This window comes from Hibiscus syriacus, unplaced genomic scaffold (genome assembly GCF_006381635.1).
Source record: "Hibiscus syriacus cultivar Baekdansim isolate YM2019G1 unplaced genomic scaffold, ASM638163v2 tig00110184_pilon, whole genome shotgun sequence".
Lineage (NCBI taxonomy): Eukaryota > Viridiplantae > Streptophyta > Magnoliopsida > Malvales > Malvaceae > Hibiscus > Hibiscus syriacus.
The window spans coordinates 96,565-115,627 of record NW_024062615.1 but is presented as its reverse complement, the minus strand read 5'-3'; the positions used below and the strand labels follow the sequence as shown (position 1 = coordinate 115,627).

General features: G+C 35.3%; 1 protein-coding gene and 2 pseudogenes across 1 annotated transcript; 2 read left to right on the top strand and 1 right to left on the bottom strand.

The window, feature by feature from the left end:
• The first annotated feature begins 1,847 nt into the window (after positions 1–1,847).
• On the top strand, positions 1,848–2,684 carry LOC120217130. The gene is made up of 2 exons (XM_039214340.1): positions 1,848–1,979; positions 2,066–2,684. The coding sequence occupies exons 1-2, from the start codon at positions 1,920–1,922 to the stop codon at positions 2,654–2,656; spliced, it is 651 nt and encodes a 216-aa protein (XP_039070271.1). The 5' UTR covers positions 1,848–1,919; the 3' UTR covers positions 2,657–2,684.
• A 3,678-nt stretch (positions 2,685–6,362) lies between these two features.
• On the bottom strand, positions 6,363–7,470 carry LOC120217140 (annotated as a pseudogene).
• Positions 7,471–9,997: 2,527 nt separating this feature from the next.
• On the top strand, positions 9,998–11,341 carry LOC120217129 (annotated as a pseudogene).
• Positions 11,342–19,063: the final 7,722 nt, after the last annotated feature.

Below are 19,063 nucleotides of genomic sequence, written 5' to 3'. Positions count from 1 at the left end.
CTTTAATTTTTTTTTTGAGGTATTAAATTTGAGTAACTAGATACATAGAATTTATACATCATCAATGACTAAAAACATTATAAATAAATATTACTTTTCTTATAATCACTTTACATTATAAAGGAAAACCTGAATACTAGAGAGGAGCATACTCATGTCCAGGGTGACTACCGCTCGAACAAATCTAGAAGGATCATTGTACTTTTGCCGCATCAAATCAAACAAGCTGCAAGGCATCTGAAACCAAGTTATCTCCTTGGCCCAAAATCGTACTAAATAAATATAGGTTTAATATATAAGAAAATGTTAAATTATATTTCTATTTCCATTTAGATGTCTAATTTTATTTTGTTCGATTTAAGTGCGTTCTAATGTTATCATTTAGACGTTAAAAAAATTCCATCAACCACTTAAAATATGACATGTGGTGCCTTTATAAATTTTTAAAGATTTATTAAAAAATTAAAATTATTACGATTTTTCAAAAAAATCCAAAAAAATTTCTAAAATCTCAAAAAAATCCCAAAATTCTTAATCCCAAAATGTCCACCCTACGCATAACTTGTCTACCGTCGCTGCCGCCCCCACCAGTTGCCTCTTACCCACCAATTGATCGTCGTCAATCGTGACTTCAAACCCCAAAATCCTTAAACATAAATCCCTAAATTTCAACACCCATCCATCCCAATCGATGGATGAGTGGTCGACGAGCTGATGACCGACGACTGAATCGATGAACACATGTCAAATATTGATTGATTGATTTATTTTTAACATATTTTTAACGGTCGTTACAGCATAAATCCTAAATAATAATAATAAAAACGTTAAGCATCTAAATTGAGTCAAAAAGAATTTAAACATCTAACGGGAAAAGGGAAAAGGGAAAAGAGGTATAATTTTAGCACTTATCATATATAAAGGATAAATTAATTTTATAGTGCAAGTAGATGTGGCATTGACGTGGGAAAAGTCATTTTCATGAATCATGCATCATTTGGGTAAATGTAGTAATATTGCAACTTGTACCCCTCCAAAACTCTAATCTATAAATATATTCATGTTGCCGCAAAGACTTTGCTTTTGAAACATCAACCATCCTAGTGTACGGTAGTACATATCAAAATCAAAACACTTGCAGTGTAGTCTACTTTAAGACTCATTCAAACTAGACAACTTATTCTAATGAGTGGGTTCAAATTGTTGAAGTTTACGAACAAATTAGGGTGGAAGGAAGCAAGTACAGTTTTCGCAAGTCAAATACGCACGGCATGCGCCCGTCAACTTGTTTTGCTCAGCAATTGCATAATCTCCAGCTGATTCAAACCTTCAAACATAAATATTAATTTTTCTCATCTCCACCTGGGTTCTCGTTAACCTTTCTTTTCTTTGGTTAAAATCAAACTAATTGAAGTTCAAGTGGTGGTCTAATAGCTAGGGTTCCATGTATCTTTTTTTTTCTTTTTTTCTTTTACAAGTAATTGTTGGGTTAGAGTCTGTAGAGTGTCTTTAATGTATCTTTTATTAGGTGCTGCTCAAAGTTCAAAATGAGCCGTATAGCCAATAGAGAAGACAAGAAGAAAGCAGACAAACATCAGAGTTGACTAAATCAGGTTGTACGTACCATAATGATGTATGAAAAAGTTCACTCTCTTTTATTAATCATAACAGTGCTAGAGATACGTATGATGAGCAGTAAGCCTGGCTAACCTACTGGTTTTTAAATTCAGTAATGTCAACGGCTTCAAATAAAGAGCGTTAGGTTCACTGCTTTCAACCATTTAAAAGCTGCTGAACCCAACACCCAACTCATCCCAGGCCACCATTATTTATATATCTTTCTCAACTCTCAACTCCAACAACATCACAAAAAGCTTGTTAGAATATCTCAGATATTACATAGAATAGCTAGAAAAACGATGAAGCTGGTTTGGTCTCCAGAAACAGCTTCAAAAGCTTACATAGACACTGTGAAATCGGTAAGCTAATTCCTCAAACTTTCATAGCTTTATCTACTTTTTAAAATTTTCTTCTAATAGTAGAGATTGCATTCACTGGCTTGCAGTGTCAAAATTTCAAAGACTCGGGCGTACCTGAGTTCCTATCAGCCATGGCGGCAGGCTGGAACACAAAGCTGATCGTGGAGTCATGGTCATACGGTAGTCCCATCGCAACCAGCGTCGGCCTTGCCATAGCAGCCGATCACACGTGCGGTAGGCACGTGTGCATCGTTCCGGATGAACGATCAAGATCGAGCTACGCCGAGGCAATGAAGGGAGCCGGGATATCATCCACGGCGGTAATCGTCGGCGAAGCCGAAGAAGCGATGGAAGGGCTGGTGGGTGTTGACTTTCTTGTGGTAGACTCAAAGAAGAGGGACTTCGCTAGGGTTTTAAGGTTTGCTAAACTGAGCCATAAGGGGGCAGTTTTGGCATGCAAGAATGCATTTCGGAGAGCCATTTCTGGGTTTAGATGGCATTGGGTGCTTGAAAGAGGGACACGTGTCGTGAGATCTGTGTTCTTACCTGTGGGGCAGGGATTAGATATTGCTCATATAGGGGCTGATGCTGGAGTTGTGGGATCCAAGAAGAATTGTAGCCGTTGGATCAAGCATATCGATCAACAATCAGGAGAGGAGCATTTTTTCCGAGGCTAAAGTTTTGTGATATTTTTGGAGCTTTATATATGGGGAGTCCTCTGTAAATATCAATAATGAAAATGATAAAAACTTGTTAATTTAATGATTAAAATTAATAAGTATATTTTGTAATTTAATCAATAAATTAACTCTTTTTTCTTTGGTCATTCTTCACGATTAAAAGTTCTAACGTTTAAGATTTTGTTTAGGGTTTAAAACCTGACAGAATTTTTTTTTAAAAAACAGAGGTCGCTTACAAGACGACAACCTCACAGAAGGAAACAGTGTCCTCCATGGGTTTTTGGAGCTCCAGAGTTCTGAGGTGGGTTGCAGGCTTCTGTGGCTTGTTGATCCTTCTGTGGGTTGATCGGAACACCGATGGATGATGGGTAGCCACCAGATTGCGTGGTCAGTAAAATGTGGCCATAGACCTAACTACAAGATCCCACGACAGAAACGACACCATTAATAGTGAGCATTGATCCTTTCGACGCCGGCCACCAAGGACTTAAAAAGGCAGCATCACCTTGCAGTTATTTCGCTTCAAGATAAGGGGTGAACCGACGGAAAAACACCAACCCATGGGGGAATAGCCACACCACGAATGAGGCGACGCTAAGTGGCTTTGACCACTTTTCTCTCTCTAACGGCGTCTTAAGTTGTTCAAGTTAAAATATTAGAGTTGACGATCTCTATTATATATATTAATTTAATTCAATTTTAATCTGAAATTATTGTTTAGATTATTAATCCATTTTTCAATAATCCAACTTGTAAAATTTTAATTTAATTTTAATTTTTAAAATTGAATTATTTATTTGATAAATTGAAAACGGTTTAACAATGATCTAGAGTAAATATTCAGTACCCTATTCATTTAGAATTAAAATTTGGGTAAATTTAACAAATGGTCTCTGATTATATGATACTACTTTGTTAAGTTTTTTAACTATTAAAAGTTATAAAATGATTCTTTGACTATTTAGTGTTGCTTTGTTGAGTCTCTCGACTATTAAATGTTATAAAATTGTCATCCAACTATTCATATGTTACAAATTTGTTATTTTTCGTTAAAACCTTTGACAATCGTATGAGTTGGATGTTAACATGCTTATTGAAATATGATATTCATTTAAGATTTTAAGACTAGATTTTATTATATCTCAGTCAACAAGTTAACATACAACTCAGACTGTCGTCATTTTTTAACAGAAAATGAAAATGACAAGCTTGAAACATGTGAATAGTTAGATGACCATTTTGTAACTTTAATAATCGAATACTCAACAAAGTACATCTTATCATGGTTTTCAGAACCGGACCGTTTAGCGAACCGGTCATGTTACCGGTTCACTGGTTCAACAAGTTCGACCGGTCGGAAGAATCAGACGACGTCATAATTATTTAAAAAATTAAATAAAAATACCAGAAATATTTAATAAAAAATAATTTTTTATATCACAAGTCATATTCAAAGCAAGTCATAACATATATAAGTTAAAAACCATAAAATCAAGTGAAACAAAAGGATTCAAATTAACTACAACATAATATTTAAGGTAAAACATATTAAATAATAAATATAATTATATAACTATAATTAAAAAATAAATTTGGGGCTAAAAAATCATAACAAAATGATATTGTTTGGTTTAATTTTTTATAAAAAATAATCTCACATGGCTAAGAAACATTGAAGAGCATCCCAAAAGTCTAAAGAGTAAAAATATGAGAACAAAACAATCTCACATGGCTAAGAAACATAGAAGAGCATCCCAACTAACTTCTATAAATAATAGAGGTAATTTGACATTCAAAATCATGGAGCATTTTGGTGAACATTGAGTGAACTATTCTTTCACTTCAATTAAACTCGAATTTAGGCTTCAATCGAGCTTCTAAATTTTTTTTGAGTTCAAGTCTTTTCGAGTTCAAGTTTCAATATTATATTTCGAGTTTGAGTTGAACTTGATAATTTTTAGCTCGTGAGTTTGAGTCGAGTTGAGCTTACTTTTAAAGTTTTCAAGTTTGAGTCGAGCTTAGCAATACTCGAGCTCGACTTGGCTCGTTTAACAAACGATGTCGTTTGGTTTAATTTTTTTTTTAAAAAAAAACAAAATTGGCGGTTTTTTCCGATTTTCAACCGGTCCGGTTTGAACAGTTTAGCGGTTCCGACCGGTTCACTAGTAACGGTTCAACCGGTGTAGATTGAACCGGACTAGACAGCGATTTCCGGTTGAACCGGCCGATCTGGTCCGGATTTCAAAACACTGCATCTTATAAACGAAATATCATTTTATAACTTTTAATAGTCATGTGATTTAAAAATCAACATCTTTTAATCCGGAAATTATTTCTGTACTTTATTCTTTAAAATTTAAAAGTTTTACTTAGTGGATTTTATTATACTATGTATTTATAACGTTATCTACAAATATTTTTAGATTATTGTTTGTAAAACTTGTATGTTATCGATTAATTAAAAAAATTAAATAAATATTATCTTATAATAATTTTAAATTATTAAAGAAAATCAAATTGTTGTGTCTCGATGTCATAATAACTACCCTATTGATTATTTAAAGAAAGAAAAAACAAAACTATCTTATTGATGGAGCAATGCGTAGGTGTTCAAAACCCCGAGGCAATGTGAAAAATGAAGAAAATACATATTTAAAGGAAATTCTTGCATCTGTGAGACTAATTATAAAAAAAAAAACAAGTACGCAATGATTCTGGTGGGTCTGGCATTGTGACACCAGATAGAATAGTGATTATCCTGTAGGTTAGCTCCGACAGACGATTCACAAGAGAAAATTCGTCCAAAAACCAGAGAAAAAAGCCTCTAGGGTTTAATAAAATATTATAAAATCAAAACAATCCAAAAAGCAGTCCACAAGCCGGAGTTATAGCCAAAAATCGTCTTTATTCGAATTTTGCCAAAAATAGCAAAATCCCGAAAATCACTCTAAATTGAAATTCGAAATAAAATAAGCAATCTCCCAAAAATTCGGCCTAAATCGGATTTAAATTGACTTCCTAATTAACAATCGAAATATTACCATAAATAGTAAAAAATAACTAAATCTAGTGATTCGGAGGGGAAAACGGCAGAATTTGAGGTTGAAAAAAAGGTCACATGGAGCGTAGCTATATGTGGAGAGCGTGCGCGTCGAAAATAGCTTTCCGGATTGGGGTCTTATGCGCGATTCTGACACCTGTAGCCAAAGTTATGGCCAAAAGACTGAAACATACTCAAAACGACCCCAATGAGGAATATGTCACAATCAATTCCCGTCTTTGCGCTGATCTGCCAACTCATGGTATCTCAGCGCCATCAACGTGCAATCTAACAGCTCAGCATCATCTGTCTCGGATCTCCTGCATCACATTGTAATCAAAGACAAATTGTTTAGTTGATTAACTTCACAACATAGGTCCTTAAATTAAAATATAAATAAATAATTATGTAAATCTTTTACATTTTTAATCAGAGAAATATAATAATAATCAGGTTAATCAAATTAAAATTCAATCTATAAAACTCGTAATGTTAAATATATAACATCTAACTTTCCAAAAAAAAAATGCAGATGGGTGTAACCTGTTGATCACTATGGCCAATAGTTTATTTACAACTTAATTTTTTGAGGACATTACTAGCAATTCAGACAACAGGCTCGAGAGCTTGGCAAAGATAAGGAGATTTTAATATTAATAGAAACTAAAAACATGGTGAAGTGATCCTAAAAGCATGCTCCTCAACGGTCCATTTATCTATTTTAACAACCCATCGCCTTCTTTTCCTGCTATTAAATCTGTCACCAACTTTGCTTGTTGCAGCTTTTCTAATAACCTCTTGTGCTGACTCTAGTACTTCCTGGTGATCATTGATATTGGAGTCAATAAGCACAAAATCTGCGGTTCTGTAATCATTTAGAAGCCTCTTTGCATCCCCTAAAACAAAGCTTAAAGAACCCCCATAGTTTCCTAGTGCATTTTTGGATGCAACGTAATCGTCGAGACCATTTAAGATGCACACCACTTTGCCACCCGTTTGTCGGCAGCGATCAAGGCTAGTACGGTGGATCCTGAAACTCCGGCACATGTCACCACCATGAGCTGCGCGTTGTTGCCTGCCGCCATTGCGGATATGAACTCAGCTACGTCAGGCTCTTTGCCTCTTTTTCCCTATAAAATACATTCATAATAATGAGAATACATATTAGTATCTTTTACAGTATAAATAGACTATATAGCTTTTGCTTACCATTTTCAATGCTCGGAGATAAGCTTTGGTGGCGTTCTCAACAGAGTAGCAGACCAACAAGCCACTCTTTGTTAGGGTTATTTTGCTTGAAAAACTTGATGTTAAAAGTATGTTTGATAATCATATCCTGTGCCATTGGTTAATTATATATATTAAGAGGGGAGCCTCGGCATCGTAGTCATAAATAAAATATTGATATTAGATTATTACTATTATATCGGCATGCAAGCAACTGAAGTTGGTTCTTATTCAATATATTCTGCCATGACAACTGGCAATGTTCTTTCTCTCATTAATAAAAATAGCTACTAAAATACGAACAACAAAGTCTATAGGAATCGTCGATTAACAATACACGAATGGGAAGTTCAAAGCCATTGAAAATGATACATGAATTGCAAATTGAGTTTGTTAGTCCATCATTCAGTGTATGTTGAACTAATGCAATATCCGAAATTTCCTAATGGCCGACAAGGAATGGGACAAGATTAAATGTTAGTAGCTCAGACGTCAAGCCATTATCTGGTGACTGGTATGGAGCAGTATGCAGCCTCTTGTTCATCTCCTTTCTTGGTTACGGGATAATGTCTTCCCTACCTACTGTGGAATACGGTTAACCGGTCACAGATAAAAAAAAACTTTGATATCAATGGAGATAAAGTAGAATATGAAATATCCTAAAGACTGAAAGCGTATAAGAGAAAGGACAGTTCTTCTACATTCAGTGTGGTTGCACAGCTTGACAACCTAGAACATATAAAAAAACCACTTTCAGCCCACAGTTTTTCCATCTATTTAAACTTAAACTTTTGTCTGAAAACCAAGATACATACTAAATATTAACGAATGAAGAATTGAGTCCCACATGTTGCCAACAAGTCCCAGGGACAGTTCCCCGCAGAAATCGTGAGCCCCCAGCTCTCGTTTATAATTTTGTGACCTTCCTAGATATAGCTCAAATCCCAGAAATTGTGAATCATATTGGAATTTGATTATTCACATATTAGTTTCACGGCCAAGGGAATCTATAATAAATGATTAATAACAAGAGAAATGGTTCCAAAATTGAAAGCTTACATTAATGGTTATCTCCCCTCAACAGACTGCACTGGAATCTAAGTAAGATCACCTTGCTTTTCAAGCATATGCATTGGCAATCACAGCCTAACCATCATGATGTACATCCCCAAGTTTTTTATATGCATGAGCGTGACAGCTTCATGTTCTGGGAATGATGATAATATTCACACATCATTAAGACATCATTGCTACCAGACATGTATATAATTTTAACAAAAATATACTTAATAACTTGAATAGCAGACATGGGACTTGAATGAATGAGCGTGGGACTATAAAAGGACATAAATCAGAGTAGACATGAGACAACACGAGCTACTACACCATAAAAAAGATTCAATGCAGAATTGCAGATGTTCTTCTTGCTCATGTGGATCTGTTCCAACGTCGTCCCTCCGTCATCAAAGGCGTACCTTTTTTCCACGTGTATCACTCTTACTGCTTCAACGAGGATGTGAATTTCTGTCGATGCTTCCTCTTCACACCAAACGGATAAGACAATTCCCGGACGGCGCGGTGACAACGCCGTTATTACTATATTTTTTTTCTTCTTTTTTATGCAATATTTTTGTATTTTCCATCCCTTTAAAATTTAGAATACTTCAATTTAGAATTGGGAAACAGTCCGTATATGTATTTAAAAAAAATTGACGAACGTTACTTTGCAAATTAAATTGACCGGAGTCTGAATCCACCCGAAACAATTGAGGTCATGGTTTCCCAGGACGTTAAGTTCTTGGTCAAAGTGTCATACGTGGCAGCCAGGCATTCGAATATCTCGTACTTTGCTGCTTAGAACGCGAATATCAAGTTTTGACCGTAATTTTTATAAATGAATCGAAAGAGTATTGTATGTTTTACTTTTGAAGTGTATTCTACTATAGTGTATATCAATTTTTATTCCAAAAGTTTTATTCTTCACAAATTATTATAATTGAAATAACTTAATTTTGTTACATATGCGATATGAATCATCATGCATAATATTAATACTTAATAAACATTATATGGTCAAACGTACGATTTTTCAAAAATTATTTCAATTCATCCAAAAAGAATAACTTCAGTTCATTTGGAAGCACCGCAATAGCTTTCAATTCTTTTGGGATTAGACTTCGTTTAACTTCAAAAATAATGGAAGCTTAATATGATTATGTGAACGCATAAAAATCTTTGAAAACAAAACTTTTATACTGGCCATCTCAATTTAAGTAAAGCAAGTTTTATATAGCAATGCAAATATAAAGGGTGACACGTAATAAGAAACTATAAAACAGAAAATCATGATAATGACGATGATGATTAGAATGCTAAAATGAAATATATACGTAAGAATTTTGCTAGATTTTGAGATAGTGATGTCTTTCCATTTATAAAAGTAACCTAAAAGGAAGCCAAATCAGAATTCGACAGTGATATTCGGCATACACTCATCCAATTCCCCAAGTTAAATCATTTCTTGGTAATGAACAAAAGTTCAATAATTATTTCTTGCGTTCTAACAAAAGAATCCCTTAGGCTCATACTATTTATAGTATTCAACCACAAAAACTAAATAAATAAAAAACCTGTGGGTATGCAAGTCAGTCTGGGAAATCCAGTGGATTTGTTTTTTGGCTTTATGGTATAGAAAAGAAACGATACCTGAGTCGTTTTCAACGTACGTAGACAGAGAGAGAAAGAGAGGGATGGCGTCTTTTGTTTGCAAGACAGATTCAGATACAAAAATGTACGCAATAGAACAAGAAGAGTGAAGAGTAGAGGGAGGAACATGTGTTTTGTTATAAAGTTCACGAGATAGAGGAAGATGTATAATTAAAAAGGGCAGTTGAGAATAGCTAGGCTTATGTTTATCGCATGTTTGCTTCACGCAAGCAGCTAAATGGCGGGTTTGCTCTCTCTCGTGGCTTTAAAGACTTGTTCCAGCGTATTAAATCCCCATTAAAATACTCATCACCCACAAAGCCCAGACTCTAGTGGAAGACCCTATTTTACTTTCTTTTTCTTCATCTTCACCGTCATCCTTCCTCTTAACCCTTTTCCAACTTCTAGAAGGAACCCCACAAACCCTAAGCATGAGACCTATTCTATTACCTTAAAAAGGAAAGAAAGATCAAGCTAAAAGAGTTCCCATCATGAGTGCTGGCAGTTCTACTGGTGGTGGTGGACCTTGTGGCGCGTGCAAGTTCTTAAGAAGGAAATGTGTGCCTGGATGTATATTTGCGCCTTATTTTGACACAGAGCAAGGTGCTGCCCATTTTGCAGCCGTGCACAAGGTTTTTGGGGCAAGCAATGTGTCGAAGCTGCCCCTCCATATCCCGGTTCAGAAACGGCTCGATGCGATGGTTACCATATGTTACGAGGCTCAGGCTCGCTTAAGAGATCCTGTTTATGGGGTGTGTTGCTCATATCTTTGCTCTTCAACAACAGATAATTAACTTTATTATTACAACTTTTGATCAGGATTGATTGTCATCATTGACACTTTTAGCAGGTCAGCTTAGTTTTGTCGGTTTTTTCTCAAGGTTTACGTTTAAGTAACCAAAAAAACAAGAAAAACTGTTTTATAATGAAATGGGCATCGAGTAATTCACCAACTCTTCTTCCATAAGGAAACTTTATCTGTTCTCGTGCACATTAGCACATAATCCCAAGCATCCTTTCTGTGTAAACAAAGACAACACGCCTTTCATTTACTAATTTATAGCATTATGAATGTATCTATCCTATGTTAGAAACGGTTCGTTTCACTCACACACTATTGATTCAATTTTTATTATTTTTCTAATTTTTAGCATTATAAACGTTTCATTTACTCCGCTAATCCATTTTTTGTTGGTAACATTGTTTTGGTAGGTGGTGAATTTACAAGCGGAGTTATCGTATTTACAAGCTCACTTAGCTACATTAGAGCTCCCATCACCGCTGCTGCCGTCAACACTAATGGCAGCTCCTCATCCCTCTATATCTGACCTCCGGTCCGCCTCTTCAGTGGTCGCCACATACGACTTATCGTCACTTTTGTACCCTGTGGTGCAAACTTCATGGACCATGCAGCAAAGGCAAATCGATCCACGCCAATTTGGAGGGAGCGGGTCATCATCGTTAACCGGTGGCGGCGGGGATCTCCAAGCGTTGGCTCGTGAGCTCCTCCATAGATAAGGGTCTCCACAGCTACCGTGCATCGATGCTTCACCATCACCATCCCTCTCGAAGTGAAACTTGAGTAGCTGACCCTTAATATTGCTTGCCTTGAAATCTACATGTGACACAGCCAGCAAGCGAGCTAAATTTTCATGTTATAATATTTCGTTGGGAAAGTAATCTTTAATAACTATTATTTTATTTATTTTTATTTCTTCTCTCTAATTTATTTTTTTGAGATATCAGTGAAATAAGTTTATTTTTTCTAAGCCGTTTATAAACTGTTCAACGAGAATAATGTTTTACATTACATTAAAAGTTAAAAATAATGAAAGTGACCAAAAGCGTTATTTTCATGTAACTTATATAGTAAGGCTAAATTAATTATTGCAATAATATTGTCGTTGCTGTGGAGGCAGTCAAATTAAAGGCTGCACTGCAACAAACACAAAGCTCTCTCACTCACACGTAATGCAAAAGCGAAACAAGAAAAATCAGGTTTCCACCCCAATTTCAGTGGATTTAAAAAAAAAGCCTTTAATGGTAAATATAATGGATCGTAAAAACAAATAAGATTTATGATGCCGTCCTCTCTAAATTTGCGTAAACATAAACTACATTAATATCAACGATTCAACTCACAAATACTTGTATGGGTCGGACTCGGATTTATTTCGTAAGCAGCTTTAGTCTAAGCTTCTAGGGTTTGAGAATGGGGTACGGAAATTAGCTTTCCTGTTGTAATGCCCACCCCTTCTTTTAGGCTTGGTTCAAGCTCAAACTGGACTCCGTACTTTAGTTATGGTCCATAATAACCTACACCCTGATGGTCCGGCTTTAGCTCAACCCGCCAAGCTCTCCTCTCATTCTCTTATAACGCTTTCCTAATATTTTTAGCTATAATCACGGTTTCATTCGTACATATTTTTCAGTTCAATTTATCTCTTAAATTTTTTAAAAAATTAATTTATTATTATTTTATTTTTGGATGACAACTCGCGTGGTAAGTCCCTTATACTTTTTTTTATCAGTGATAGTATTTTCTTTACATGCCACGTTAAGAATAAATTTAAATTACAAAAATATTTTAAAAATATATTAAATATTCATACACGATGTTGGGAGGAAAATCAGCCCACTTCTTCTTTGTATTATCTTATTAAAATAAATAACCTTATTAAATACGTTTTAATTCATTAAACTAAAATTCAATTAAAACGATAAAAAAATACTCAACATATTAAAAGATTGCACTAACTAAAAAAAAATAAAGATCTCTGGTTAAAATAATTATGACACATGTCATTATAATGAATACAATAATTGTTACATTTATTAGACATGTCATATATTGATTAATTGTGGGGAAACAACAATATTAGAGACATGTATCCCATAACTTAATGGGACCATGGTACAGATATCAGATATTACATTAAAAATCTCTTAAAATATATAAAAGATAGCTAAAGGGTAACTTCTCAAAGCTATCATTATAGTGTCCTTTGGAGACAATTTCTAACAGTAGCCGGTTTCTTTTTCTAGATATTAAAAGTACAATTTTCAAAGTATTATTGAAGAAGGTTCCTAATAATAACCGGCACTCCCAAATACGTGGGAACCAAATTTTATAATGATCTTTATTTTTGTGTATAAATATAAATAAATGAGAACTAAGGGCAGTTGCCTTTAGAAAGAGCTTAATTTGTGTATGGATAATGTTTTTATTACCAGTTTGGCAAATTAAAAAGCTTCACTTCATGTATATTGTTCCTATATTTAATTAAATGGCACCTTAGACACCTTGCCCTAGCAAAATTAATTTAAGCCATAAAGTTTTTAGGCCACACTATATCTCAGTTGATTGAACGATATTGTTTTACAAAAAAAATGTTAATTACTACGAATATAAGAAACGTAACGATAATAAAATTTTAAAATATAAACACATAGATTAACGTAAAAATGAAAATTCAGTAAATATATAAAATAACAAAATACAAGATGATTTGTTATACCTTAATACCTCTCATCGCTTTTTTATAATCACTCACCTTAAACAATTAGTTCTATTTATATGGTAAAATAGTTGATTAAAAAATTTGAGTACACTTGAATTAGGTTTTCCACTCCCAAGAAAAAATAATATAAAAAATATAGTCCTAATAATAGTTTCCGCGTCATCACAATTATATTTTTCTTTTAATTTTATTTCTTAGTCATACTATGAAATTTTGCCGTCATATCAAAACGAAATTTAAATCATAATCTTTTATTCGGTCATAAATGAATAATTAAGTTTCAATTTACGAGTTCTAGTTGAAATTTTATTTTTATTTTTCAATGATTTTATTTAAATTTAATTGGTAAGATGATTCGTTTTATAATTTAAAGATTATATTAAAAATTACTAAAGCTAATAAAATAATTATGTTGTACAATAACAAAAAGAATATTTAAAAATTCAATTGAATATAAAGTCTTAAATGTAAGCATGAACAAACACATAATATGAATTATTAAAAATGGTTACTTGATAAAACCTTTCATATGAAAATGATTGCTCAAAGAGAGAAAGAAACAATCAATAGGTTAGAAATGAACGTAGAATAACTTAAAAAGATAAGCCCCTGAATTATCAAATGAATGTGGAAAGAAGCCGTTGACATAATGCTACAACATTATCACTTGCACCATAGTGATGGAATTAATTAATGAATAATTAATTAAATAGGTCACGCGAAGCAGATGAAGACCAAAACAACCTCTATCAATCACATGGAAAACCTCAGTTTGGTCGGCTGTTAAAAAAATTCCCCCACTGCTCGATGCGGTGTGTTTTGATTAATTAACTAAAAGGAAATGCAAAAGCTTGGGATTGCCATGGCCTTCCATGGGTGCAGCAACCTCAAACCCACTTTGGCTATTAAAGCAGCTTCTTAGAGAGGGAGAACATGCAACCACAAGATGGTCGGTTCAAAGCAATAGGTGTCCCTCTTCACATGGAAACCAAACCCTTGTTTTTTTATTTTTTAATCTTTCTTCACGTTGAGGTGGTCCACTTTCTTGATGGATTAGCTTTGCTAATTGCTATAATAATTTTTAATTTAGATAAGATGATGGGGTTTTGATTTGTTTAATAAAAGGTGGTTAGATTAGATCAATGCTTAGTGAGTATTAATGACTTACATGCACCAACCCCTTCCCTCTATTAATCCGAGCTCTTTCCTTTCCTCCACCAATTTACCTCATAATCTCTCTACAATTTTGTATTAAAAAACACGCCACAGACTGTAACGCCAGCTATCTCACCCTCTTTCAGTTTTCATTTTTCCAACCACAATAACGCCTCTTTCAGTCTTCACACCCACTCTCACTTGTCCTTCCCTATTAAAACATACAATAAGAAACAAGAATTCCAGCAGTTTTTCATTTTTCTAAACAACAACGAGTCAAGACTATTAATATGTAATCTTCGAAACCTTTACAGTCCACACGGGTTTTGTCATACTTGCCGTAGTTTTATTCCTTTGGGAACTGCATGCTTCTGTTTTCATCCGTTATTTTAGATAATATATGGATGGTGAAACAAACCAAAGAGACCTTATCATGGAACCAACATTCTATCGCAATGGTTTCCAAGACTTGTAAAGGTTAACTATAAGAAGCCTGCAGAGCAGTCTTGTCATCATCAAAGGTGTTAAAATAATGCCTCGTTAGTTTTATTATTCAGCTAAACTGCAATATATATAGTCCATTGTACAAACTATAATACAAGAGCTAACTGCTTCTAATTAATTCTCTAACAGCCTAACAACAAACTTATAACAAACTAACTAATTATTTGCTATCTTAACACTCCCCCTCAAGTTGGTGGGTGAAAAACATTTGTAACCCCCAACTTGACTATCAAATACTCATGCTGTTGTGTTCCGAGTGCCTTTGTCAAAATGTCTGCAGGCTGCTCCCTTGAGGATACATGTTCAGCAGTAATGAACCCCTCTTGAATCTTGTCTCTAACAAAATGACAATCGATCTCAATGTGCTTCGTCCTTTCATGGAAGACTGGATTTGAAGCAATCTGTAATGTTGCTTTGTTGTCACAAAACAGCTTGATAGGCTGATTCTGTTTCACTCCTAGCTCATTTAGCAACCCACTTAGCCAAACTAACTCTGTTGTGGTCATTGTCATACTTCTATATTCAGCTTCTGCTGAAGAACGAGCCACTGTGTTTTGCTTTTTTGACTTCCATGAGACCAAAGAATTGCCAAGTTTTATACAATACCCTGTTACAGATTTCCTTGATATCAGACAAGTTGCCCAGTCTGAATCACAATAAGCAATCAAACCACACGTACTAAAGGAGTCTAGCAAAATTCCTTGCCCTAGATTCCTCTTAACATACCGCACAATTCTCAGGGCTGCTTCCATATGCACCTTTCCAGGTTGATGCATAAACTGGCTTAGATGCTGTACCGAATAGGCTATGTCGGGCCTAGTGTGAGTCAAGTAAATAAGTCTGCATATTAGCCTTTGAAATTGTGCCTTGTCAACCATATCCTCTGTACTTGACTTCAAACTCTTAGTGTCCGAGGCAATCAAAAAATTATTATTCTGTTCCAAGGGTGTTAAAGCAGGCCTTGCTCCCCCTGCCTTGACATCTTTTATTAATTCTAGAGCATACTTCCGTTGGTTTAAAACAATCCCTTTTTTTTATCGTAACACTTCCAGCCCAAAAAAGTATCTCAATTCACCCAAATCTTTCATCTTAAACTTGGAATTCAATATACACTTGAGCTCTTCTATCATAGTAGCATCACTGCCAGTAATCAATAAATCATCTACATACATAAGCACAATCACCAACTTGCTTGCTACTCGCTTTGTAAACAACGAGTAATCATGCCTACTCTGTTGAAACCCTGCTGATGTAAGTGCTTCAGACAGCTTCTTATTCCAATGTCTAGAAGCCTGCTTAAGCCCATACAAAGACTTTTGCAGCCTACAAACCATATGCTCCCCTGGCTGGAAAAGCCTTCAGGCAATTGCATATAGACTTCTTCAATCAAATCTCCTTGCAAGAATGCATTGTGAATATCCATTTGCGACAATGGCCAGTCAAAAATTGAAACAAGAACCAAAACTAATCTCACTGTGGTAAGTTTAGCAACAGGAGAAAAAGTCTCCACATAGTCAACACCCTCCTTCTGACTGTACCCTTTGGCCACCAACCGAGCCTTGAATCGTTCCACCTCACCCAAAGCACGATACTTGATTTTATAAACCCATTTGCAGCTAATGGGAATTTTACCAGAAGGTAAAGGTACCACAATCCAAGTATTATTTGACTCCAATGCTTGAATCTCCTCTTTCATGGCCTTATGCCATTGCGGATGTTGACAAGCTTCTTGATAAGTGGTGGGTTCAGGAAAATGAGAAATAGAAGCCAAAAAATGTTGAGTATATGAGGGTAAATGAGAGTAAGAAATGTACTTGGAAACAGGGTAATTAGTAGAGGATGAAGTGGATTGGCAAGAACATACATAATCATTTAACCAGGTTGGAGGCTTGGAGACACGAGAGGAACGCCTAGACACAAATGAATCATGTGCTAAAGGAGGAATATTAGCTTCAGAAGGACTTGATGAAGAGCCAAATGGACTACCAGATGCACCTGTTGAGACATCAGATGGAGAAATGGATGGAATAGGTGAAGAACCAAGAGGTAGTGAGGAACTGGAAGAATCAATAGGTAGTGAAGAATCAAGAATCAAAAAATCAAAGTCAGGAATATGAGAATGTGAAGGAAAAAAAGGAGAGGATTCTGAAATAGGAAAATGAAAGGGGAAAATTACTTCATGAAACACCACATCCCTACTCACAAGAAACTGTTGTGATTAAAGACTAAACAAAATGTACCCCTTTTGAGTTGAAGAATATCCCATGAAACACAAGGGATAGCCTTAGGAGAGAATTTATCTCTATAGTTAAGCTTGGTAGCATAACATAAACACCCAAATACCCTAAGATGAGAGAGATCAGGAGATTTATGGTAAAGAGCCTCAAAAGGAGTTCTGAAATTTAAAACAGAAGAAGGTAGACGATTTATTATATAGCAAGCTGTTGTAATACACTCACCCCAAATTTTGATAGGAACCTTTGAGTGAAACCTAAGAGCCCTTGCAACTTCAAGAATATGTATGTGTTTGCGTTCAGCAACCCCATTTTATTGGGGAGTCTGAACACATGAGCTTTGATGAAGAATACCTAGGGAGCTAAAAAGATCCGAACACTGAGAATTAAAAAATTCAATGCCATTATCACTGCAAATGATTTGAACTGTGGCTGAAAATTGGGTTTTGACAAAAGTGATGAATTTTTAAGAGAAATAACAGTGTCATTCTTCAATCTCAACAAGTGCACCCAAGTCATACGGGTAAAATCATCAACTATGGTTAAAAAATACCTATGACCACTATGTGTTGCAATTCGATAGGGACCCCACAAGTCTATATGAATTAGGTTAAAAGGAGCTTGTGAAGAGGTAAGACTAACAGGAAATGGAAGCCTAGTCTGTTTTGCTAAAGGACATATAGGACAAGAATGCAATAGTTTAGAATCTAAGTTAACAGAATGCAACGAGGGCAATTTATTCATGCTCAAAATAGCAACATGTCCTAAACGAGAATGCCAAATGCTTGTTTTATTGCTAGATGTAGCAGTCATACATTCAGATACATGACCAGAATGAAATAATTTTGAATCACAAGACATATTAGAGCAAAAACCAGGAGACTGCACATTTGAAGAACTATGTGTAGATGACAAACCAGTAGGTAAAGCAGATGACTGAAAAAAATAAAGCCCTCTATACTCCTTACCAATCCCCTTCATCCTTCCACTTGAGAGGTCCTGCATAATGCAAAAATCAGGATAAAAACTGACAAAACATTGAAAGTCACGGGTAAGCTTCGAAATGGAAAGCAAATTGTGAGTAAAATTTGGCACATATAATACATTAGACAGGTTTGTATCTGAATTCAGGAAGCAAGAACTAATATATGTGATCGGGACTGTTTTACCATTTGGTAGTAGAATGGAGCATGAGGAACATAAAACAGGAGACAACAAGCATTGAAAATCAGATAGTATATGATCTGTGGCACCTGTATCTAAAATCCAAGTCAATGATTTATTAGAGGCAGGAAGATTACCATCAACAATACCTGCCAGATTCACAACGGAATCAACAGACGGAGCAGAGGACACCAAGCGAAGAATTTGGTTATACTGCTCCTGGGTGAAGGAATGTGCCAGAGGAGCCGAAGAACTCAACTTTCCAGAAGCTTTAGTAATGTCAGACACAACAGCAGGTTCAAGAACAGCGGCAGATTCAGAGACAACTACTGCAGCTTGATCATTCTTTCGTTTGGAGAACTTAAAATCTAGTGGAAATCCTATGAGATGGTAGCAACTATCCCTCTTGTGACCCTTGACCTTACAATAATCACAAATACCTTAAAACCGGCGACGATCAGGAATCCCAAAACCTTTTGAATAAAATACCGAGGAATCAGGACTTGGCATAGCAGATAGCTGGATTCGCTGAGACTCCTCTTGAGCAACCATGGAATACGCCTGGTTAACCGAAGGAAGAGGCTGCATCAGCAGGATTTGGCTTCGAATCGACTAATATGTCTCATTCAAGCCCATGAGAAACTGAAGAAGCTACTGCTGAGTAATATGCCTAGAATATTGCTGCGAATTCACACACTCACATGAAGGAATTGGCACAAGAGAAACATAATCATCCCATAACATCTTCAATTTAGTGAAGTAAGTTGAAACACTCAACTCACCTTGAGAAATTGTAGCTATTTCTCGATGAAGAAAGAAAATCCTGGAGCCATTCACCTTATTAAAGCGCTCC